The sequence below is a fragment of the Pan paniscus genome, chromosome 12 (assembly GCF_029289425.2).
Source record: "Pan paniscus chromosome 12, NHGRI_mPanPan1-v2.0_pri, whole genome shotgun sequence".
In the NCBI taxonomy this organism is placed as follows: Eukaryota; Metazoa; Chordata; class Mammalia; order Primates; family Hominidae; genus Pan; species Pan paniscus.
The window spans coordinates 101,040,572-101,060,986 of record NC_073261.2 but is presented as its reverse complement, the minus strand read 5'-3'; the positions used below and the strand labels follow the sequence as shown (position 1 = coordinate 101,060,986).

At 43.5% G+C, this 20,415-nt stretch overlaps 1 protein-coding gene across 22 annotated transcripts in view; it reads right to left on the bottom strand.

The window, feature by feature from the left end:
* Window positions 1–20,415, bottom strand: part of DTNB (dystrobrevin beta) — a 296,683-nt gene that overhangs the window by 78,885 nt on the left and 197,383 nt on the right. For 14 of the 22 annotated variants that reach the window (XM_055108155.2, XM_034952753.3, XM_034952759.3 and 11 more), the window contains one exon: window positions 147–236. The exons of the other annotated variants lie outside the window; for them this stretch is intronic. In XM_055108155.2, coding sequence (XP_054964130.1) covers window positions 147–236 — 90 coding nt within the window. The remainder of the gene's footprint in view (window positions 1–146; window positions 237–20,415) is intronic. 22 annotated transcript variants of the gene reach the window in all.

Sequence of the window (20,415 nt, the reverse complement as noted above, 5' to 3'; positions counted from 1 at the left end):
CTATTTTAACTCTGCCAAACATAGCTGGTAGCTGCTCAAGAAAAACCTGACATGCAGTTTTTTTTCCAGCTGACAACCCCAGGTAGCAAAGCTCTCCCTCCCTCTGATCACCCATGGCTACCCACTGCTGCTGCACCACCACTGACCGTGCACAGTGCTGCAGACGGGCCACATAGGAGGCTATCAGCGCATGCTCATCGGCCAAGTGACTGGGTATATCCTGGCTATACTGTAACCTAGGAACAATGGAGGCAAAGACAGCAAGCGTGACACAAACACATACAGAGGGAGAAATGAGCATGGATTAAAATGAGCAAACTTCAAAGAAAAATTTAAAAAATAATAAATCATGATAAGGAAAACAATAAAAACCCCACAATGCATAATGGAATATGGTGTTAGATCCTCAGGAATCCATCTCTCAAATCCTTTAAACAAAAGCAGTCTTTCAGGAGTGGCGCTGGCCCACTGACATGACAGCCCTTGGGAAGAACCTGTTGAGTCGGCAGAGGAGCCGCATGTACCACTTTTGTTCGGGTGCTGCGCTCTGTGATGATGCACTTTTTAGAAGATGCCTTCTGGCAAGACAACTGAGGCACAGCCAATCTACTAAATATCACTACATGACCCCCTAGCGCTATGCTTTTATAAGCTTTTGTGTACATCTAAGAATTTTCAGTGTTACTTCATGTTGCCAGTTAAACATTTTTATTTCTATAAGGATACTGCCTTTAGCATCTGTCTATTTCTCCCATAAAACTGGTACCCATCCCAAACTCATTAGAACTGCGCCTAATTATAAGGCAACACTATATACTCTGAGTGAGGCTCTCTCTTATAGATACATGAAAGGTCCTTAAGCACATGGTCTTCTAACTTTTTACTACAGAAATATTAAAACTTGCATAAAATAGAGTAATCTAATGACTACCCCTCAGGTACCCATAGCAAAACTTGAATGAATGTCAACATTTTGTCAATGTTATCTAATCGAATTTTCATTCCTCCAACATTTTGTGCAGGGACGAGTGGCTAAAAGCAAACCCCAGGCAATTATTTCACCTGGGAATACTTGAGCCTGTACATCTATCAGATAGTAAAAACATTTCACACAACCTAACACCATTATCACACCTAAAAACACAGACAAAAATATTTTAGTATCCCAGTCCATCTGCCAATTTCCTCAAATCTTAAAAAATGTCCATTTACAATTAAAGTCAAGATCCAAACAAAGTCCCCACTTTGCAAATGGCTGGTAGGTTTCTTTTATGTTTGTATGTGACTGATACATTTCTGGGTTTTGTTTTTGTTTTTGTTTTTTTGAGACAGAGTCTCGCTTTGTCTCCCAGGCTAGAGTGCAATGGCATGATCTCGGGTCACTGCAACCTCTGTCTCCTGGGTTCAAGCGATTCTCCTGTCTCAGCCTCCCAAGTAGCTGGGATTACAGGCGTGCACCACCAGCTAATTTTTGTATTTTTAGTAGAGACGGGTTTTCGCCTCTGTTGGCCAGGCTGGTCTTGAACTCCTGACCTCAAGTGATCTCCCTGCCTCAGCTTCTCAAAGTACTGGGATTACAGGTGTGAGCCACTGCACCCGGCCCCAGTCACCTTTCTGAAGCTCAAACTCTCCTACCTTTGGCCAGTGGGAGCTCCTGTCATAGGCTCTTGTGTTCTTTTGATATAACCATTAGACCTTATTAGCTTTCCTGCTTTCTAGCACAATAAAATGCTCTAGTTTTTTTTCTTTTTTTTCTTTTTTTGAGACGGAGTATCACTCTGTCACCCAGGCTGGAGTGCAGTGGTGCAATCTCAGCTCACTGAAACCTCCGCCTCCCAAGTTCAAGTGATTCTCCTGCCTCAGCCTCCTGTGTAGCTGGGATTATAGGCGTGTGCCACCACGCCCAGCTAATTTTTGTATTTTTAGTAGAGACGGGGTTTCACCATGTTGGCCAGGATGGTCTCGAACTCCTGACCTCAGGTGATCCACCCACCTTGGCCTCCCAGTGTGCTGAGAATACAGGTGTGAGCCACTGTGCCTGGCCCTCTAGTTTTGTTTGTTATATATCCTGTCCCAGACTTGGAATGAACCATCCTTCTAAGGATCCCTCGTTCCGTTTACTGGCAAAGAGTATTTAGAGACTGCAGTCAGGATGCTAGGGTGCCCACTGTTCTAGGCTCACCGATTCTAGGCCTTCTCAGTGGAAAAAGCTAGAAAATCTGTATATTTTAGAATGAAGAAAAATAAGTCCTCTCAGTGCTTTCAAGGTACCGTTCCATTTTCTTCTGGCTTGCATTGCTTTTAACCCTTTTCCCATTTGTCCCGAGAATACTCACTGGCAGCGCTTGCAGATACAGCATTTACCCTGAGATAACTTTCCCATGAAATATCTCGCTTTTATTATTATTCTCTCATCACTCTAGTACACGGACTTTGGAAAGAAAAGACATCATTCTATTTATAGCATTCTATTCTTAGTAGTGGTATTTCCATTTATAAAATACAGTAATTCTTGATTGCTGAAAATGCCAAAGCTTAGAAAGCATAGCATTCCTGTGCATGATGTTAATTATTATTTTTTGAGACAGAGTATTACTCTGTCACCAGGCTAGAGTGCAGTGGCGTGATCTCAGCTCACTGCAACCTCTGCTTCCTGGGTTCAAGCCATCCTCCTGCCTCAGCCTCCCAAGTAGCTGGAACTACAGGTGCACGCCACCATGCTCAGCTAATGTTTTGTATTTTTAGTAGAGATGAGGTTTCACCATGTTGGCCAGGATGGTCTCGATCTCTTGACCTTGTGATCCACCCACCTCTGCCTCCCAAAGTGCTGGGATTACAGGTGTGAGCCACCATGCCCGGCTGATGTTAATTATTAACATTGTTCTCAAACGGCTGGCTGAAGATTCATTTAATGAATCAATTTTTTCCGAAATAGATGATTCTGATGACTCAGATGATTCTGATGTTAGTTCTGTTTAGAAATAACTCCAAAAACAGTTTGTGTATTTTATTTTCACATTGAAAATCAGTCAGCTTTGCTTCAGCCTTAAAGAGCGTGTTTATGTAAAATTAAAGGAACACTGGCAGCGAGCCGTACTTTTTTTCTAAATGGGAAAAGGGTTAATGAGAAATCAACAGTTAAAAAAAAAAAAGAGAGAGAGAAATCAACAGTTGTTCTTATCTTTGTTTCCTTGTACGTAACATGTCTTTTTTTTAGGCAGGGTCTTGCTCTGTCACCCAGGCTGGAGTGCCATGGTGCAATCATGGATCAATGCAGCCTCAACCTCCTGGGCTGAAGCAATCCTCCTGCCTCAGTCTCCAGAGTAGCTGGGGCTACAGGTGTGTACCCCCACACCCGGCTAATATTTATTTATTTATTTATTTTTGAGATGGAGTCTTGCTCTGTCGCCCAGGCTGGAGTGCAGTGGTGCAATCTCTGTTCACTGCAAGCTCTACCTCCCGGGTTCACGCCATTCTCCTGCCTCAGCCTCCTGATTAGCTGGGACTACAGGTGCCCACCACCAAGGCTGGTCAACTTTTTTGTATTTTTAGTAGAGACGGGGTTTCACCGTGTTAGCCAGGATGGTCTCGATCTCCCGACCTCGTGATCCGCCTGCCTCGGCCTCCCAAAGTGCTGGGATTACAGGCATGAGCCACCACGCCCAGCTCTAATTTTTAAATCTTTTGTAGAGACAGGGTCTCACTTTGTTGCCCAGGCTGTTCTTGAACTCTTGGGTTCAGGTATGTAATATGTCTTTTTTTTTTTCTCTAGCTGCTTTTTAAATGTTTTATTCATCACTGATTTTCAGCAATTTGATTCTGATGTGCCTTGGTATAGTTTTCTCTTTGTTTATCCTGGCATACAGTTTGTTGTGTTTATAAGTATTTGTAGGTTTATAGTTTTTAATGAATATGTAAAAATTTCTTTGAAAAGTTGGGAAAAAGTGTTTCTTAAATATTTTTTCTCCCTCTCGTCTATTAGACTGCCTGACATTATCCCACAGATCCCAGAGGCTCAGTTCGTTTTCAGTCATTTTCCTCTCGGTGCTCCACTCTGGGTAATTTGTATTGCCGTGTCTTTAAGTTCAGTGTAAGTCCATCCATTGAATTTTTCATTTCGAACGTTATCCCTTTCAACTCTCTTGTAGGCCATTATAAGTATTTTAGCTTTTACTCTGATATGAGAAGCTACTGAGAGGTGACATATGGTTTTATTTTATTTTATTTCTTGAGATGGAGTCTCGCTCTATTGCCCAGGCTGGAGCGCAGTGGCATGACCTTGGCTCACTGCAACCTCTGCCTCCTGGGTTCAAGTGATTCTCCTGCCTCAGCCTCCTGAGTAACTGGGATTACAGGCGTGTACCACCATGCCCAGCTAATTTTTGTATTTTTAGTAGAGACAGGGTTTTGCCATGGTGGCCAGGATGGTCTTGAACTCCTGACTTCAAGTGATTCACCCACCTAGGCCTCCCAAAGTGCTGGGATTACAGGTGTGAATCACCGCACCCGGCCCTGATATTATTTATATTTTAATAAGATCATTAGGCCGGGTGTGGTGGCTTATGCCTGTAATCCCAGCACGTTGGGAGGACGAGGTGGGAGGATCACTTGAGCCCAGGAGTTAAGAGAACAGCTTGGGCAACATAGCAAGACCCTCGTTTCTAAAAAAAATTAAAAGATATTTCCTCTCTAGAAAGTAAACTGCTAGAGAACAGGGGAAGATGCAGTCAATTAGAAAACGACTGCAATCTTCCAGGTGAGAGACAAGAGTGGGCTAGGAAAACAGCATTTAACAGAGGTCGTAAGAAATAACAGAATCTTGAACAAATTTCCATGGTGTTTTTGTATACAGCTGATCTCATAGTCAGGAAGTGGAGATAGATGTAAGGGAATGAGAGGAATCAAGGGTTCTGAATGAGCAACTGGGAAAATGGGATTGTCATGAACTGATGGGGAAGGCTAAGGGAGAAGTAGGTCTGGTGGGGGACGATAGAGAACTCAGTTTGGAACATGCTAATTATGAGATACGTATTAAATATCCAAGCGAAGGTACTCATCAGGAGGTGGATATATGAGGTAAGGGCTCAGGGAAAAGCTGTGGCCAGAAAAATACATTTAGAAGTCACCAATATTATCAGTGTTATAAAAAGTATGAGTCTGGCTACAGCTGCCTACTACCAGTGAGTGAAGACAGAAAAGAGAAATGGTCCCTGTCACACACTACCATTCGGATTTCAAAGGAGTGTGGAAAAACTTGCAAAGGAGGCCAAGAAGAAATGAGAAAAACTAGGAGAGCGTGATATCCGGAGGCCACGTGCAACAAGCGTTTCAAGTAGAAAGGAGAGATCTATGTCAAACGCTACTGACAGATCAAGTAAGGTTAACTACTGAAAACTGACCACTGGATTCTGTGGTTTAGAAGTCACCAGTGTGCTTGACATAAATAGTTTTGGCAATATAACAGGAGGTGAAAGTCTGACTGGGTGTGTTTGAAAGGAAATGGCAGAACAGAAATTGAAGTTTCTTTCTACAGAACCCTTTAAAGAAGTTTTTCTGAAATGGGAAGGAGAGATATAGAGGGTACCTAGAAAGGGAACTGAGGCCAAGAAAGGTTTTTTTTTTTTTTGAGACGGAGTCTCACTCTGTCACCCAGGCTGCATTGCAGTGGTGTGATCACTGCAGAGGCTCACTACAACCTCTGCCTCCCGGGTTCAAGCAATTCTCCTGCCTCAGCCTCCTGAGTAGCTGGTAGCTGGGACTACAGGTGTGTGCCACCACGCCCAGCTAATTTTTGTAGTTTTAGTAGAGATGGGGTTTTGCCATGTTGGCCAGGCTGGTCTTGTACTCCAGACCTTAGGTGATCCGCCTGCCTTGGTCTCCCAAAGTGTTGGGATTACAGGCGTGAGCCACCAGGCCTGGCCTATTATAGGAAGACTTCTATTCAGAACCAGTATTGTTTGTCATATAATTAGAGATCTGGAACACAATGAAAAGCATTCTTAGTAGTTAGATAAGGAAGTTAAATGACCATGAATTTTCTGATAATTTTGTTTGGGGTGTGGGGTGTAATGTTCTTCCCCCATTCAAAGTTGTACCTAGTTTACCAGATTAAGAAAATTTAAACTCTTTCCTTTTTGATAAAATATAAATATACATATATACATAAATATGCAACATATATATAACCCCCAACTAACAAACAAGGTTTGTTTTAGAAATTTGTTTTTCCAAAGCAGAGTCAACAGTTTACAATTCAGATTTTTTCCTATAAAAACAAGAATTCCTAAACTGTCAAATGTCAATTCAATCCATAAAACGAGGTGATGCCTAAATACCCAATAGTTCTAACAGCATTACTGATGGAAATTGAGCACCTGAAACAATGTACGGAGCACCTACTAGGTATCCAGTGATGAAGACACCACAGTAAACAAAACCCAGACATGGCTGCTGCTAACAACACTCTAGTAGGAAAAGAAATGACCACACCAATAAACGTAAACTTGCAAATGTAGTAAGTGTTTTGATGAGCGGGGACACTGTCCTCCTCTGAGAGGACACAATACAATTTTATCCAATCAGGGAGATCAGCAAAAGCAAAGGTCAGTACAACGACCACAGAGCTAAAATGAGGAGTGACAATAAGATGAACACTCCGTAAGGCTCCGTGATCGGCACATTCCCAAGGCATCCCCTAGCTCTAAGCCAATGCTAATGATGACCAGAGCTGAGGACAGAGGGTCTTGAATGGGACTGGTAGAGTCTAAAGCAGCATTTCTAAAGATATGTTTCCCCTGACTACCTCCTTTAGAACTCCCAGGCTTCTGCTGAATCAATCGGGGAACGCAGCCTGGGAATCTGCATTTAGAACAAGTTTGCAGGTGCGCTAGCTGCATTCCAGTGTGAGAACTGCTCTCTAAGAGATGGTGATAATATCTCGTGATGTCAGCAGAATTTCTAGTGGTAGCAGGCAAGCCATCAGGAGGCACATCTGTAGGGACAGGGAGCAAGGGGATGGGACTGAAATGGGGCAAGTGGGGATGAAGAGTGAGCAATAGCGGGACAAGGTCAGAGGCAGGACAAGCCCCTGACCTTGTCCTGAGGCTGGGTGTAGAGGAGCAGCCTGGAGCCAATGGTAACAATTATGTACCAAGCAGGAGGCAGTGGAATACAGCAATTGAGAGCATGGGCTTTGGTTTTTAATCCAGTTGGACAATAACTTCTCTATGCTTAGTCCCCTCATCTGTAAAATAATAATAATATAAAATCTACCTCATAAGATATTTATTTTGTAGACTGTTGGGAAGATTGGATAAAATAATGTCAAAAAGCATCTGGCACATATGTTGTCATAGTCATTAGCAACAAGGTACTTGTGACCTATCAGATACTCTTATATATCTTCTCTTGTTTATACTCAGAACACTCTTACAAGAAAGGGATTATGGTAACACTCATGATTTTACATTTCCAGCCCTGACCTCTCCCTCGAGCTCCAGAATCATGTAATTGATGGTCTATTCAACACCTCCCCTTGGGTGCCCAATGGGCATTTCAAACCTAATATGCTCAAAATAGAACTCTTGATTCTTTCCACCCCACCTCCTCACCTGCTCTTCCCCAGACTGACCAGCTTAAATAAATGGCATCACTATACCCAGCCATCAGGCCAAAACCAGAGGGGTCTTTTTAATTTCTCTCTTTTCCTTGAACACACATCCAATCCACTGCAAGTCCTGATGGCTCTTATTTTCTCATCACCTCTACTGCCGCCATGACTTCTCCTGAGCAACTTAGGAGTTCTTGCTTAGGCTGCCCCAATAGCCTCTTGACTGTGCACTCTTCTGCTCATACACTCTACAGTTGATTCTCCACGCTGCAATGAGTGGCCTTGTCAGTTTGGGGTGATGAAAATGTTCTAAAACTGATTTCAGTAGTGGCTGCACAACTCAGTGCATACACTAAAAACCACCGAATTGTACATCTTGAATGGATGAATTGTACAGTGTATGAGTTATATCTCAATAAATCTGTTTAAAAAACAAATCAAGGGTCCTAACTAATAATTCTGAAACTGCTACACGTGCTGCAGGCACGGAACGAATAAGTCAATGGATGGTAGATGATGGGAGCCAGGTGTCTCACCCCTGGAGAGGGAAGTTACAGACAACCAAGGTGGGGACAGCTAGAGGAAACCCCGTGGTACTGGATTAGAGTCAGATACTTCAGCATAACTCACAAATACCTTAATGCAGATACAGATGGATAGAGAAATAATTACAGGCATGTGCATATACGCATACTGATTTCTTTTATTTTTTCCTCCTCAACAGAGCCTAGGCTCTGTTGCCCAGGCTGCACTGGAGTGCAGTGGCGCGATCTCGGCTCACTGCAACCTCTGCCTCCTCGGTTAAAACGATTCTCGTGCCTCAGCCTCCCAAGTAGCTGGGACTACAGGTGCGCACCACCAAGCCCAGCTAATTTTTAAATATTTTTAGTAGAGTTGGGGTTTCGCCATGTTGGCCAGGCTGGTCTCAAACTCCTGACCTCAGGTGATCTGCCCGCCTTGGCCTCCCAAAGTGTTGGGATTACAGGCATGAGCTATCGTGCCCAGCCTATACACACTGATTTCTAATACCATTCTCTAATAAAGGAGCCAGGGCTCCCTAGAAAAATGCAATTCTAGGGCTGGGGCAGGGAATACAAGATGAGCCTGGAGCATGTTGTAATGCCACAACCTAAGTAAGTGCTTAAAAAACAAAAGGCAGCATGTCAAAGGGACACAGGACCCAACCAGAAAGAGCTCCCACTAGCCAGAGTTGGAACAATTTGAGCAACAAAATAAATAATGTATTAAACAGTATTGGGTTATAACCCAAAGCATAAAATAAACATCCATGAGTCCACACTGATATAAATAAATGATTAAATCAACAAATGGGAGATATACAGAGGGTGTAGATACTTCCCTCTCCAGGCGAGTAGAGCTTAATTCCTCACCCCTGCCCTTGAGTATGAACCATGCTTAGGGATTTCCAAAGAATAGAGTAGGAAAAGAGTGAGAAACCTTGTCAATGATGCTTTGGACAGGAGACCAAGGTTCCCATCAGCAGCGAGAAGTCATGCTGACAGCAGGTTCTCTATGATGCAGTGAGAAGGGCACTTGCCTCTGTGTTCTTCTTCCCCTAAACCCATAATCACAGTCTAATCATGAGAAAACCATGAAGGACATTCTGCAAAATATCTGACCAGTACTCCTCAAAACTGCCAAGGTCATGAAAAATAAGGAAAGACTAAGAAACTCACAGAACAGAAGGAGCCAGGGAGACAGGATGACTAAATGAGATGTGGCATCCCAGAACAGAGAAAGGGCATGAGTGGATAAACTAGTGAAACAGGAATAAAGTCTGGAACTTAATTCACAGTAGTGTATGGGTATTATTTCTTAGTTGTGACACATGCACCCAGGCAACATAAGTTAGCAATATTAGAAGAAACAGGGCCGGGTGCGGTGGCTCATACCTGTAATCCCAGCACTTTGGGAGACCCAGGCAGGTGGATCACCTGAGGTCAGGAGTTTGAGACCATCCTGGCTAACACAGTGAAACCCCGTCTCTACTAAAAATACAAAAAATTAGCCAGGCGTGGTGGCGGGCGCCTGTAGTCCCAGCTACTCAGGAGGCTGAGGCAGGAGAATGGGGTGAGAACCTGGGAGGCAGAGCTTGCAGTGAGCCGAGATCGAGCCACTGCATTCCAGCCTGGGCGACAGAGCGAGACTCCGTTTCAAAAAAAAAAGAAAGAAAAGAAACAGAGGAAGGGGTATGTATATGGGAACTTACTGTACTACTTTTGCAACTTTTCTTTAAGCCTAAAACTATTCTATAATAAATCTTATTAAAAATGCTTTTTAAAAATCAAATCCCATCTCCCCTGTGTGATCTGGCCCCTTGCTGCCTCTCCAGCTGGTTTTCTACGCTCGGCCCTCTGCTCACCGCGCTTCAGCCGTGCTGACCTTTCCACTATTCCAGAAAACACCCAGTACCTTCCCACCATGGGACCTTTATCCTCCCCATTCCCTCTGCCTGGAAGAATCTTCCCTGAGATGCCGGCATGGCTCTCTTTCCTCCTCACATCATTCAGATTCCTGATCAAAGTCATTTCTCCGGAGGGTCCTTACCTGATCATCCAATCTAAAACCTGAAACTCTCTGCCACATTCACTCTCTATTTTTCTGCACAGCATTTACCACTATTCTTTATTATATTATAAAACAATATTTTTCTGTCTTCTTTGCTAGAACAGCAGCTACATAAAAGCAGAGACCTATTTTTACACAGCTAAATCACCAGGCACCTCCTGAAACAGTGCCTCGCACATATCAGGTGCTCAGCAAATATTTGCTGAACTAATGAATTAGCCTAAAGATGAAATAATCAGTTACTTCTAAAGAAGTACTTAAGGCCGGGTGTGGTGGCTCACGCTTGTAATCCCAGCACTTTGGGAGGCTAAGGAGTAGACCACCTGAGGTCAGGAGTTCGAGATCAGCCTGGCCAACATATAGTGAAACCCTGTCTCTACTAAAAAATACAAAAATTAGCTGGGCGTAGTGGTGCGTGCCTGTAATCCCAGCTACTTGGGAAGCTGAGGCAGAGAATCGCTTGAACCTGGGAGGCAGAGTTTGCAGTGAGGCGAGATTGTGCCACTGTACTCCAGCCTGGGCAACAGAGCAAGACTATGTCTCAAACAAACAAACAAACAAAAAGAAAGAAGTACTTAAGTGTAAAGAGTTAACTCAATAATTCTGTCAACAGGTAAGTGACAAAGCTTGACCCTGAACCCAGGCCTAGGTGACTTCAGAGCTCATACTCTCTCTGCCACACCACGCTTAAAGTGAAACGGAGTTGACAGCAGCAAAGGGCAGGAGTAAACACCAAGTGCCGTGTTAGAGAACGCAGGGGAGCTTCTGCGGCCGAGTCACTCAGCCAGGCGAGTGCTGCGCTGAGGTGGCTGTCATTGCAAGAGCAGTTACAGTGTGTTTGTGACCAGGGAGTTGATCCACATTTGGGAAATACACAATTTGGGGTAGACGTTTAGATTGAATTTCTGTTCTTGAATTGACAGGCAGAGTTCAGTGAGATTTTCTTATGGCACCTAAATTTTTATATATGTAACGTAGGTGAAAATACAGAATTTGGGGAATATTACAAAGAGTTGTTATAATGGATTTTAAGATAATTTTTTCCGAACGCTGTCGTTTCTCCTCAAACAATGAGAGTAATTCTGGCGACCATGTTTCAAAGTGTTAGACCTTTAAGGAAGTCATCTCTGAAGAAGGTTAAAAGCGTGAAAGAGTTCCGTCAAAGTGATCTCTAATGTACTGGTTGAGTGTTGGTAGGACAATTATTTACTAATATTATCTTCCTTGATGGAGATAGTCCTTCTACCAGTTACTAATTACCAGCTCCTCTCTGAATAAGTGTATTATACTCTTTTAATTTCATGGGAACTCAAACACTAAGCCACATTCATCTTCCCAATAATCAAGCCCTTGGGCAAGTTGAAGTGAGAGAATAGAGATTCATCTCCATATTTGTTATTCTAAATTTCAAAGGGGCCAACATTTGTACCTTTGACTACTGCTACTATACTACGAATGAAGAAGATGTAAAGGCCTACTAAATTTGATGTAATCTTTGTTTTCTTTTTTTTTTTTTTTTTTTTGAGACAGAGTCTCACTCTGTCACCTAGGCTGGAGTGCAGTGGTATGATCACAACTCACTGCAGCCTCAAACTCCTGGGCTCAAGCAATCCTTGCACCTCAGTCTCTAGAGTAGCTGGGACTACAGGCAGGTAACATCAGGCCCAGATAGGTAAAGAAAAAAATTCTTTGTAAAGATGTGGTCTTGCTGTGTTGCCCATACTGGTCTTGAACTCCTAGCCTCAAGTGATCCTCCCACCCTGACCTCCCAAAGTGCTGGGATTAGAGGTGTGAGCCACTAGCGCCCAGCCTTGTAATCATATTTCATTACCTATGTTGAGTCCAGTAATGGACCACAACATGCTGACTTATAAAGTACCTTTTATCAGCTCTGAAATTCTGAGTCTAAGTAATAAAAAAAAACTGTATATAGAGCTGCATCTCTTCTTTTTAACATCCTTATTCTAAATCCAAGACAAGATGAAATGCTTATTGTTCTCAAAGGGTCCGATAGTAAATATTTTAGGCTTTGTAGGCCATAAGGTTTCTGTTGCAGCTACTCAGTCTGCCACGGTAGGGGAAGCAGCTATAGCCAATATATAAACAAGTATGTTCCAATAAAACTTTATTTACAAAACAAGTATACACATGGTATACACAAGGGCAGGAGTTGGCACAAGCTGTAGTTTGCCAGCCCCTGCCCTTGTGTATACCATGTGGTGGCTGGGAAGTGTTCTGAGGTCAGTTACATACCTGTGCACATGCCAATATCTGAGAGGAGTTCAGGAGTCTGTCTTATATTCTTGAATTTAGGTGGATGTTAGGAACTAAAGTGGCTTACAACCATAAGTCTGCTTTGATTCCAAAGTGGCTCTCGAACCCTACTATGCCTTAGGTAAGTTTTAGGTGGCCTAGGGATTCATTGCTATGAAGGTGAGAAACTAAGGAAGATAGCTGCACCCTTCCAAGTTGTCGTAACAGGATGAAGCTCCCAGGAAAAGCAACTCTGGAACAAACATACTTTGCTTCCTGGCAAACCTTCCAGCCCAGGATCAACTCCAGGGTGCTCCTAAGACCATTCCAGGCTGCAATATGCTTTTCTGAATTGTCCATGTTGGAACAGTGGCCACATGGATTTCAGCTGCTCCTCCACTGGGTCTGAGTTTGAAGGTAGTATGTAAGTCTACAAAACGACCGAGGGCCAAAGCGCAAGGACAGGAGTCCAAAGAGAACCACAGCAAGAAACTGGCCCCTTTGGAGTCTGACAAGGGGTCAACACGAGTTTATAAAGCCAAGTTTAAGAAATAAGTCAGGAGTAACAAGTTAAATCAGGGTCAAGTGTAAAATAAAGAAGCTGCTAGACATGAACACTAGAAATCTGTTTCGGAACAATGCTCTTGCCTTGCCTTCTGTCTTCAGGGCTCATGAAAGCACTTTTTGTGTGTTCTTGGTCAATGACAGGGTCCCTAATATGTGGTTATTTTAGAAAACAGATATAAACTCTAAAGGGTTTACCTATAAGGTCAGAAAATAGGATAATGACTTATCCTACAAATATAAGCTATAAATGCATCAAGTTCAATGTAGTCACAGTTGGAATTTTGATTGGGGGACAAAACTGAATTGCATGACACAGAGTGGCCAAATAGTAAATATTTAGTTGTACTGAGTTTTCAATATATTTACCGAGTATCTATGTGCCAGATACTACATCAGTACTGGAACTACGGTGATAAACAAATGTAGCTCCATCCTTGTGAAGTGCCCAGTCTTGAGAGGAATACTGAAATACTGACATTAATCAAGTATTTATAAGGGTAGGGAATGTTATAAAAGGATGTTTGCGGAGATCATATATAGAATATTTGACCTAGTCCAGGAGATCAGAAAAGTCCTCCCTCAGAAAGTGACATCAAAGTTGAAACTTGGGTGATAAACAGGGTTGGCTAGGTGAAGATGTTGGATGAAGAGGGTGCCGGGCAGAGGGAAGGGTATGTGCAAAAGTGCAGGTGAGAGAATTTACAGCATACTCCAGGTACTGAAGAGTCCCAGCTTGAAGAGTAGGGGAGAGCATTGGAAAATGAGGCTGGGGAGACAGGCTGGGCACCATGAAGGGTTGCCCAAGACTATTCATTCATTCATTCATTCGTTCACTTACTTATTTGAGATGGAGTCTCACTCTTGTCACACAGGCTGGAGTGCAGTGGTGTGATCTCAGCTCACTGCAACCTCCGCCTCCTGGGTTCAAGTGATTCTTGTGCCTCAGCATCCTGAGGAGCTGGGACTACAGGCACTTACCACCACGCCCAGCTAATTTTTCCTATTTTTAGTACAGATGGGCTTTCATCATGTTGGCCAGGCTGGTCTCAAACTCCTGACCTCAAGTGATCTGTCTGGCCTCCCAAAGTGCTGGCATTACAGGTGTGAGCCACTGCGCCCGGTCCCAAGCCATGTTAAAGAACTGGTGTTTCTCTAAGGCACAATGAGATGCTCCTGAGTTTTAAGCAGGGGACTGTCATGATTAGACAGTGCTTTGGAGAAATGACTACCTGCAGTGTAAAAAGCAGACCAGAGTGAGGCAAAAGAGAAGGCAAGAAACTCAGTGAGGAGGCCGTGCAATAATAGAGATGAGAGGGGATTCTGGGTGGCCTGGACTAGAGCACAGAAAGAAGCTCTATTTGTATACATTTGCATAAAAATTGAGTACATTTGTCAAAATTCATCAAATTGTACACTTAATTTTTTTTTTTTTTTTTTGGAGACAGAGTTTCGCTCTTGTTGCCTAGGTTGGAGTGCAATGGCGTGATCTCGGCTCACTGCAACCTCCACCTCCTGGGTTCAAGCGATTCTCCTGCCTCAGTCTCCAGAGTAGCTGGGATTACAGGCGCCCGCCACCACACCCAGCTAATTTTTTGTATTTTTACTAGAGATGGGGTTTCATCATGTCGGCCAGGCTGGTCTCGAACTCCTGACCTCAGGTGATCCACCTACCTCGGCCTCCTGAAGTGCTGGGATTACAAGTGTGTAAGCCACTGCGCCTGGCTGATGAATTTCATTGTATATAAATTGTAACTCAATAAAGCTGAAAAAATAGCGACTTAGTGACTGGCTGGCTGGAGTGAGAGAGGAAGAGAGAGGATGGAGTAAAAGAGATTCCCAGGTTTCTGGCTTCAGCAAGAGGTGGCTGGTGCTGCCACTTACTGAGCTGAAGCTGTGGAGGAGGAAGAGGGGTGAAAACAGGTGCAAAAGGGTGATGAGGGGTGAAAAGAGACGAGAAAGTCTAGGTTTAGATATGTTGGCTTTAAGATGTCTGTGAAACATCTAAGTGGAAATGCCAGGTGGGCACTGAGATAAATGGTTCTGGAACTCAGAAGATTGATTTGGGTAGAAGGTTAGATGTAGGATCACTAAAATGGGAGTGTAGGCCCAAGGCAGGGTCCTGACGAGCACCAGCATATAAGAAATGAGTACGGCTAGAGGAATTTGTCACAGAGGCCGAGGAAGGAAACCAAGGATGGAAGGAGCCAAAAATTAGCCACACACTGGAATGTGGGTCACTTCAGTCACTTTCAATTCAGTCATTTTCAATCTGAAATTCAATCTATCTTGGCACTTTGGAAGGCCAAGGTGGGAGGTCACTTGAGGACAGGAGTTTGAGACCAGCCTGGGCAACATGGCGAGACCCTGTCTCTGTAAAAAAATGAAAAATTCAGCCTGGTGTGGTAGCAACATGCCTATGGTCCTAGCTACCTGGGAGGCTGAGAAGTGCCTGAACCCAAGAGTCTGAGGCTGCAGTGAGCCGTGACTGCATCTCTGAACTCCAGCCTGGGCAGCAGAGCAAGATCCTGTCTCTTAAAAATAAAAATAAATCTAGCTAGCTGTTGTTTGCCTCTATCATCCGCTAGAATTTAAGGCTAGGAGAAGAAAAGACCACTGTCACCTTTCACATAGCCTGGCCTCCACAACTTCAGAGACCAGATCGCCCCAAGAAAGATCCCACATGGAAGCTCTATGAGAAATGCTGAGTGAGAAGCTCAGAAAAGCGTTTCTGTGTCCTCCACAATAAATGCACAAGGCCAGCTGATTCTAACAGTAAATTGTAAGACAATTCTCTGACTCTGGAAAGTCCTAAAGTGTGAAGAAATATCAGTAGTTCTGTCATGATGGGAGAAATCTGTAGGAACCACCAAAGCAGGAGGAAGACGTACGAAAAAATATTCCAGTGAAAACCCGAACACCCAGAATAATCAGTGACTTTAGTAAGGAAACCCTAGGTAAGTGGATGCAGGCTAGGGATTAGCACTGAAAGTAGCACATTTCAGAGTAGATTCTTACACGACAACTTTTTTTTTTTTGAGACAGAGTCTTGCTCTGTTGTGCCCAGGCTGGAGTGCAGTGGTGTGATCTCAGCTCACTGCAACCTCTGCCTCCCAGGTTCAGGCAATTCTCCTGCCTCGGTCTCCCAAGTAGCTGGGATTACAGGCATCCACCACCACACCCAGCTAATTTTTTGTATTTTTAGTAGAGATGGGGTTTCACCATTTTGGACAGGCCGGTCTTGAACTCCTGACCTCAGGTGATCCACCCACCTTGGCCTCCCAAAGTGCCAGGATTACAGGTTTGAGCCACTGCACCCGGCCTGAAGACAACAATTTTGGATCACAGTATGTAAAACTGTGTCCTGTTATAGCAATGTAAACACATGCCTGCTGTTATATCAGTATAACAGTACTCTAAATGCCTGACTGAGACTCTCAGATCCATGGGGCAAGCAATGTTACTCTTCTCTAATGTGATCCTTCAGCACACCATAAATAATTCTCAGCAAATTAAGTTCCTTTTCTCCTCTGTCACTAAAAAAGAATACACAATGTCAAGGCACTAGCGTGGAAGAGATGGATTTATAGAATGTAAGGACACTCCCCATCTGGATTATCTCTCCTCAAAGGACTTTAGCCACAAAGGGCAAGGAAGTACAACATCCTTCCAACAGCTCACTGTCTCATAGGTTGTGGCTTGATGCAATCAACTCTGTTTAGGGGAAAGAAAATAGTGTGTGCCTTCGCTGTATTACAAGCTAATGAGAAAAAATAGTGCTGTCCCATGAGGGCGTGTGAGAGAGACAAACAAGCCCAATGACATGCCAGGCTCTATAGGTTCTCCGGCACAGCCAGGTTACGGACAGAATGAAGGACCTGGAGTGACATTGGGCTCTCTAAGAACTGTTCACCACCACTCACCTTTCCTGTGCTTATCTACCCAGCGGGGTCTCGTCTTGATGAAGTAGCAGTCGTGATGCTATCTAAATTTGTCAAATGACCTCTTTCCCAACACGAAGTGCATGAAAAATCTTTTTTTTTTTTTTTCCCGAGACGGAGTCTCACTCACTCTGTTGCTCAGGCTGGAGTGCAGCGGCCCAATCTCAGCTTACTGAAACCTCCGTCTCCCAGGTTCAAGCAATTCTCCTGCCTCAGCCTCCTGAGTAGCTGGGATTACAGGTGTGCACCACAAAGCCCAGCTAATTTTTGTATTTTTCGTTGAGACAGGGTTTCGCTATGTTGGCCAGGTTGGTCTCAAACTTCTGGCCTCAAGCAATCCAGATCCACCTGCCTCGACCTCCCAAAGTGCTGGGATTACAGGCGTGAGCCACCGCACCTGGCCTGCATCAAAAATCTTTACCAAATAAATGTCATATTGAACAAGAAAACATATCTAGTCCTTCCACTTTCTTCCCTCCCCACCCCCCCATTTATGTTTTCTCCTGAGTAAATAAGCTCAATGAGGTTAAGGACCCGCTATCAATCAATGCTTGGGTTTAATGTACATAAAATTCTAGTAATCGGTTAACCTTCCTACTAGTCAGTCATGTGAAACGCAATGTAATATTATATTTACACATAATATGTATAAAATAGAGGAATAATACCTTTCTTTTTAATTTCCCTGCTCTGAATGGAATAAGCAGGCAGTACTATGTGATTTATTTGAAATAACTGAAAAAGAAAATCCCTTTCCTAGCAGAGGAAGTACTAATTAAGGGGCAAGCAGCAGCAAGAAGATTTTGAGAGACGGAATTTGTTTTTGGCCCAAGCCTGGGGAGTCTACACCCTCAAAGAGCTTGTAGTCTAGAAAGGCATCGAACACACAGCTACTACGATACTATGATATGTACCAGATGCTGCGGCTCACAGAAGATCACATAATATAGTTTTAGGGTGTTACGGAAGGCTTATTGGAGGAGTCAAAGCTAAGATGAGAAGGAAGAATTAGATGACAAAGAAGAGAGAACAAAGGTGAAAAGGATGGGGAGGTCCTTCAGGGAGAAGTGGCATATGCAGCCACCTGCCTGGGGCATTGTGAGAGGTCCAAGTGCTTCTGAGTATGGATGCTGAGAAGAGAGAGTGGGATGAGGTAGGGCTGGAAGGGCTGGCAAGGGTCAGCTCAGAAACAAGGGCCTTGTAAGCCACACTGAAGAATGGGGGTTTTAGCTTGTAGAACTGTGTGGCCATCAGCTACCTATGGCTATTTTAAATTCCAATTCATTCCAATTAAATAAAATTAGGCCGGGTGCAATGGCTCATGCCTGTAATCCCAGCACTTTTGGAGGCCGAGGTAGGTAGATCACCTGAGGTCAGGAGTTCAAGACCACCCTGGCCAACATGGTAAAACCCCATCTCTACTAAAAATAGAAAAATTAGCCGGGTGTGGTGGCACACGCCTGTAGTCACAGCTACTCAGGAGGATGAGGCAGGAGAATTGCTTGAACCCAGGAAGCAGAGGTTGCAGTGAGCCGAGATTGTGCCACTGCACCCTAGCGCCTGGGTGACAAGAGTGAAACTCCATCCCTAAATAAATAAATAAATAATTAACAATTCATTTTCTCTGTCACATCTCAAGTACTTGACAGACACATGTGGCTAGTTGGCTCCCATACTGGTTAGCACAGAACACTTCCACGCTACCAGACAGTGCTGCAGTAAAGAAGATCCACTGGCAAGTTTCAATCGGAAGAATAACATAATCAGATTCGCATTTCAGAAAAACCCCTGCAGCTGCAAAGAAAAGACTAAATTGGGGGTAAAGTGGGGAGTAGACTGGAGATTCCCCAATAAGATCCATGAAAAAGTTGAGAACTGTACCACAGCACTGATTTGCTTTAAGTGTTTGCTTTACTAGCTGAAGTGAGCTGAAATATTTTACTAGTTTGGTATTAAGAGGAGTGAAAAAAAATCTCTGGTTAAACATAGTAGGTCTAGGCTGGATCAGCACGGGAATTTCAGCATTTGGAAATGTTTGTTCTGTGTGCCAGGCTATGGCCCATCACCATCACTTGATGGAAGCAACTACAATGAGTCAGCTTCTTAGGAGATAAGGTCAAAACATATTTCAGCGAAAAGCCCCAAAGCATGTGTGTGTAAAAATGTGTTTTTTAAAAGCATGTGTGTGTTCATGTGTGTATCAGAAAGAGAGACAGACAGAGACATTACATAGTAAGAGAGGAAGAGAGTATGTGTGGGGGCTGCTAGAGAGAAAAGGGGTGTGTGCGCATGTATGCATGTCAGGTTCTACTCGTCATTTGTTGGCTCTAAGTATTTGTATCCCCTTTGATGGTGTGAGATTCGCTGGAAGAATCTGGATGACAAAAACGACGGTCTGGTTCCCAACCTTGTTCTTCTGGCACAAATCTTCCTCCAGTGTTTTGACCAAAGGGACCTTAATTCAAGCCAGGGAGAAATCTGAAAACGATCCTCACTTTTCCTCGCCCCAACCACATCCAAAATTTACAAAGCTTGTCTTCACTCCCAGCATCCCACAAGCATCTCAATCTGAACACGACAACATTGCACTTGAGATCTTTTTCCCCAAACTTGCTCCTTCCACTCGGCTCTGCCGATGGTCTATGACGGATGTGACGCTTGGTCACGCTCAGGACCTCAAGCCTCAGTCCAACGCGAAGAAGAAACAAACTATTAGTTACTATGCTTCTGTCAGCTTCTATTTTTCAAACTAAGGTATTTAAGTATGGACTTGGAAATACTCAAACTTTCTGTTTGTACTAATCTGAGTTAGAACTGGTGAAAGGCTTACCTTAAATGCTTGAGTGGAAATGGAATCTAATCCCAACCCAGAAGCAGCTGAAAACTGGCGGTCTGCCCAGGCTGTCAGACAGGCTCTGGACACCTGCCAACACTAAGGACCCTGCAGTTCTCTAAGATTATGTGTTAATTTTCAATTACTCTGCTTTTCTGTCTTAAAAAAAAAAAAACGCTGGAGAAAAAACTATTCTTGTGTTGACTTGGTGAAATTCGCACAAAGACTTCATACATGCTAGTTGTTTCCTGAAACTATCATTAATTCTTGCTTTTCAAACAAACTCTATTTTTCTCATTTCACAGGTGGGAAGAGAATCCATGCACTGAGTCCACATATGGATAGTTTCTGACTTGATCACTTTTGTTTTATTCCTTTTCTTAGTTTCCCCCAATATCTCTGTTGTCCTTGGTCTTAAAAAAACAAAAACATAGTGATTTTTGTCATTCTGCTATATTCTATAGATAATAAGAAAAACTCTTTACCTTGTCATCCAGTCAGAAAGCCATTTTAATACAGGCACACATTGTTTTATTGTGCTTTGCTTTATCATGCTTCACAGATACTGTGCTTTTTACAAATTGAACATTTGTGGCAACCCTGAGTTGAGCAAGGCCACTGGTGCC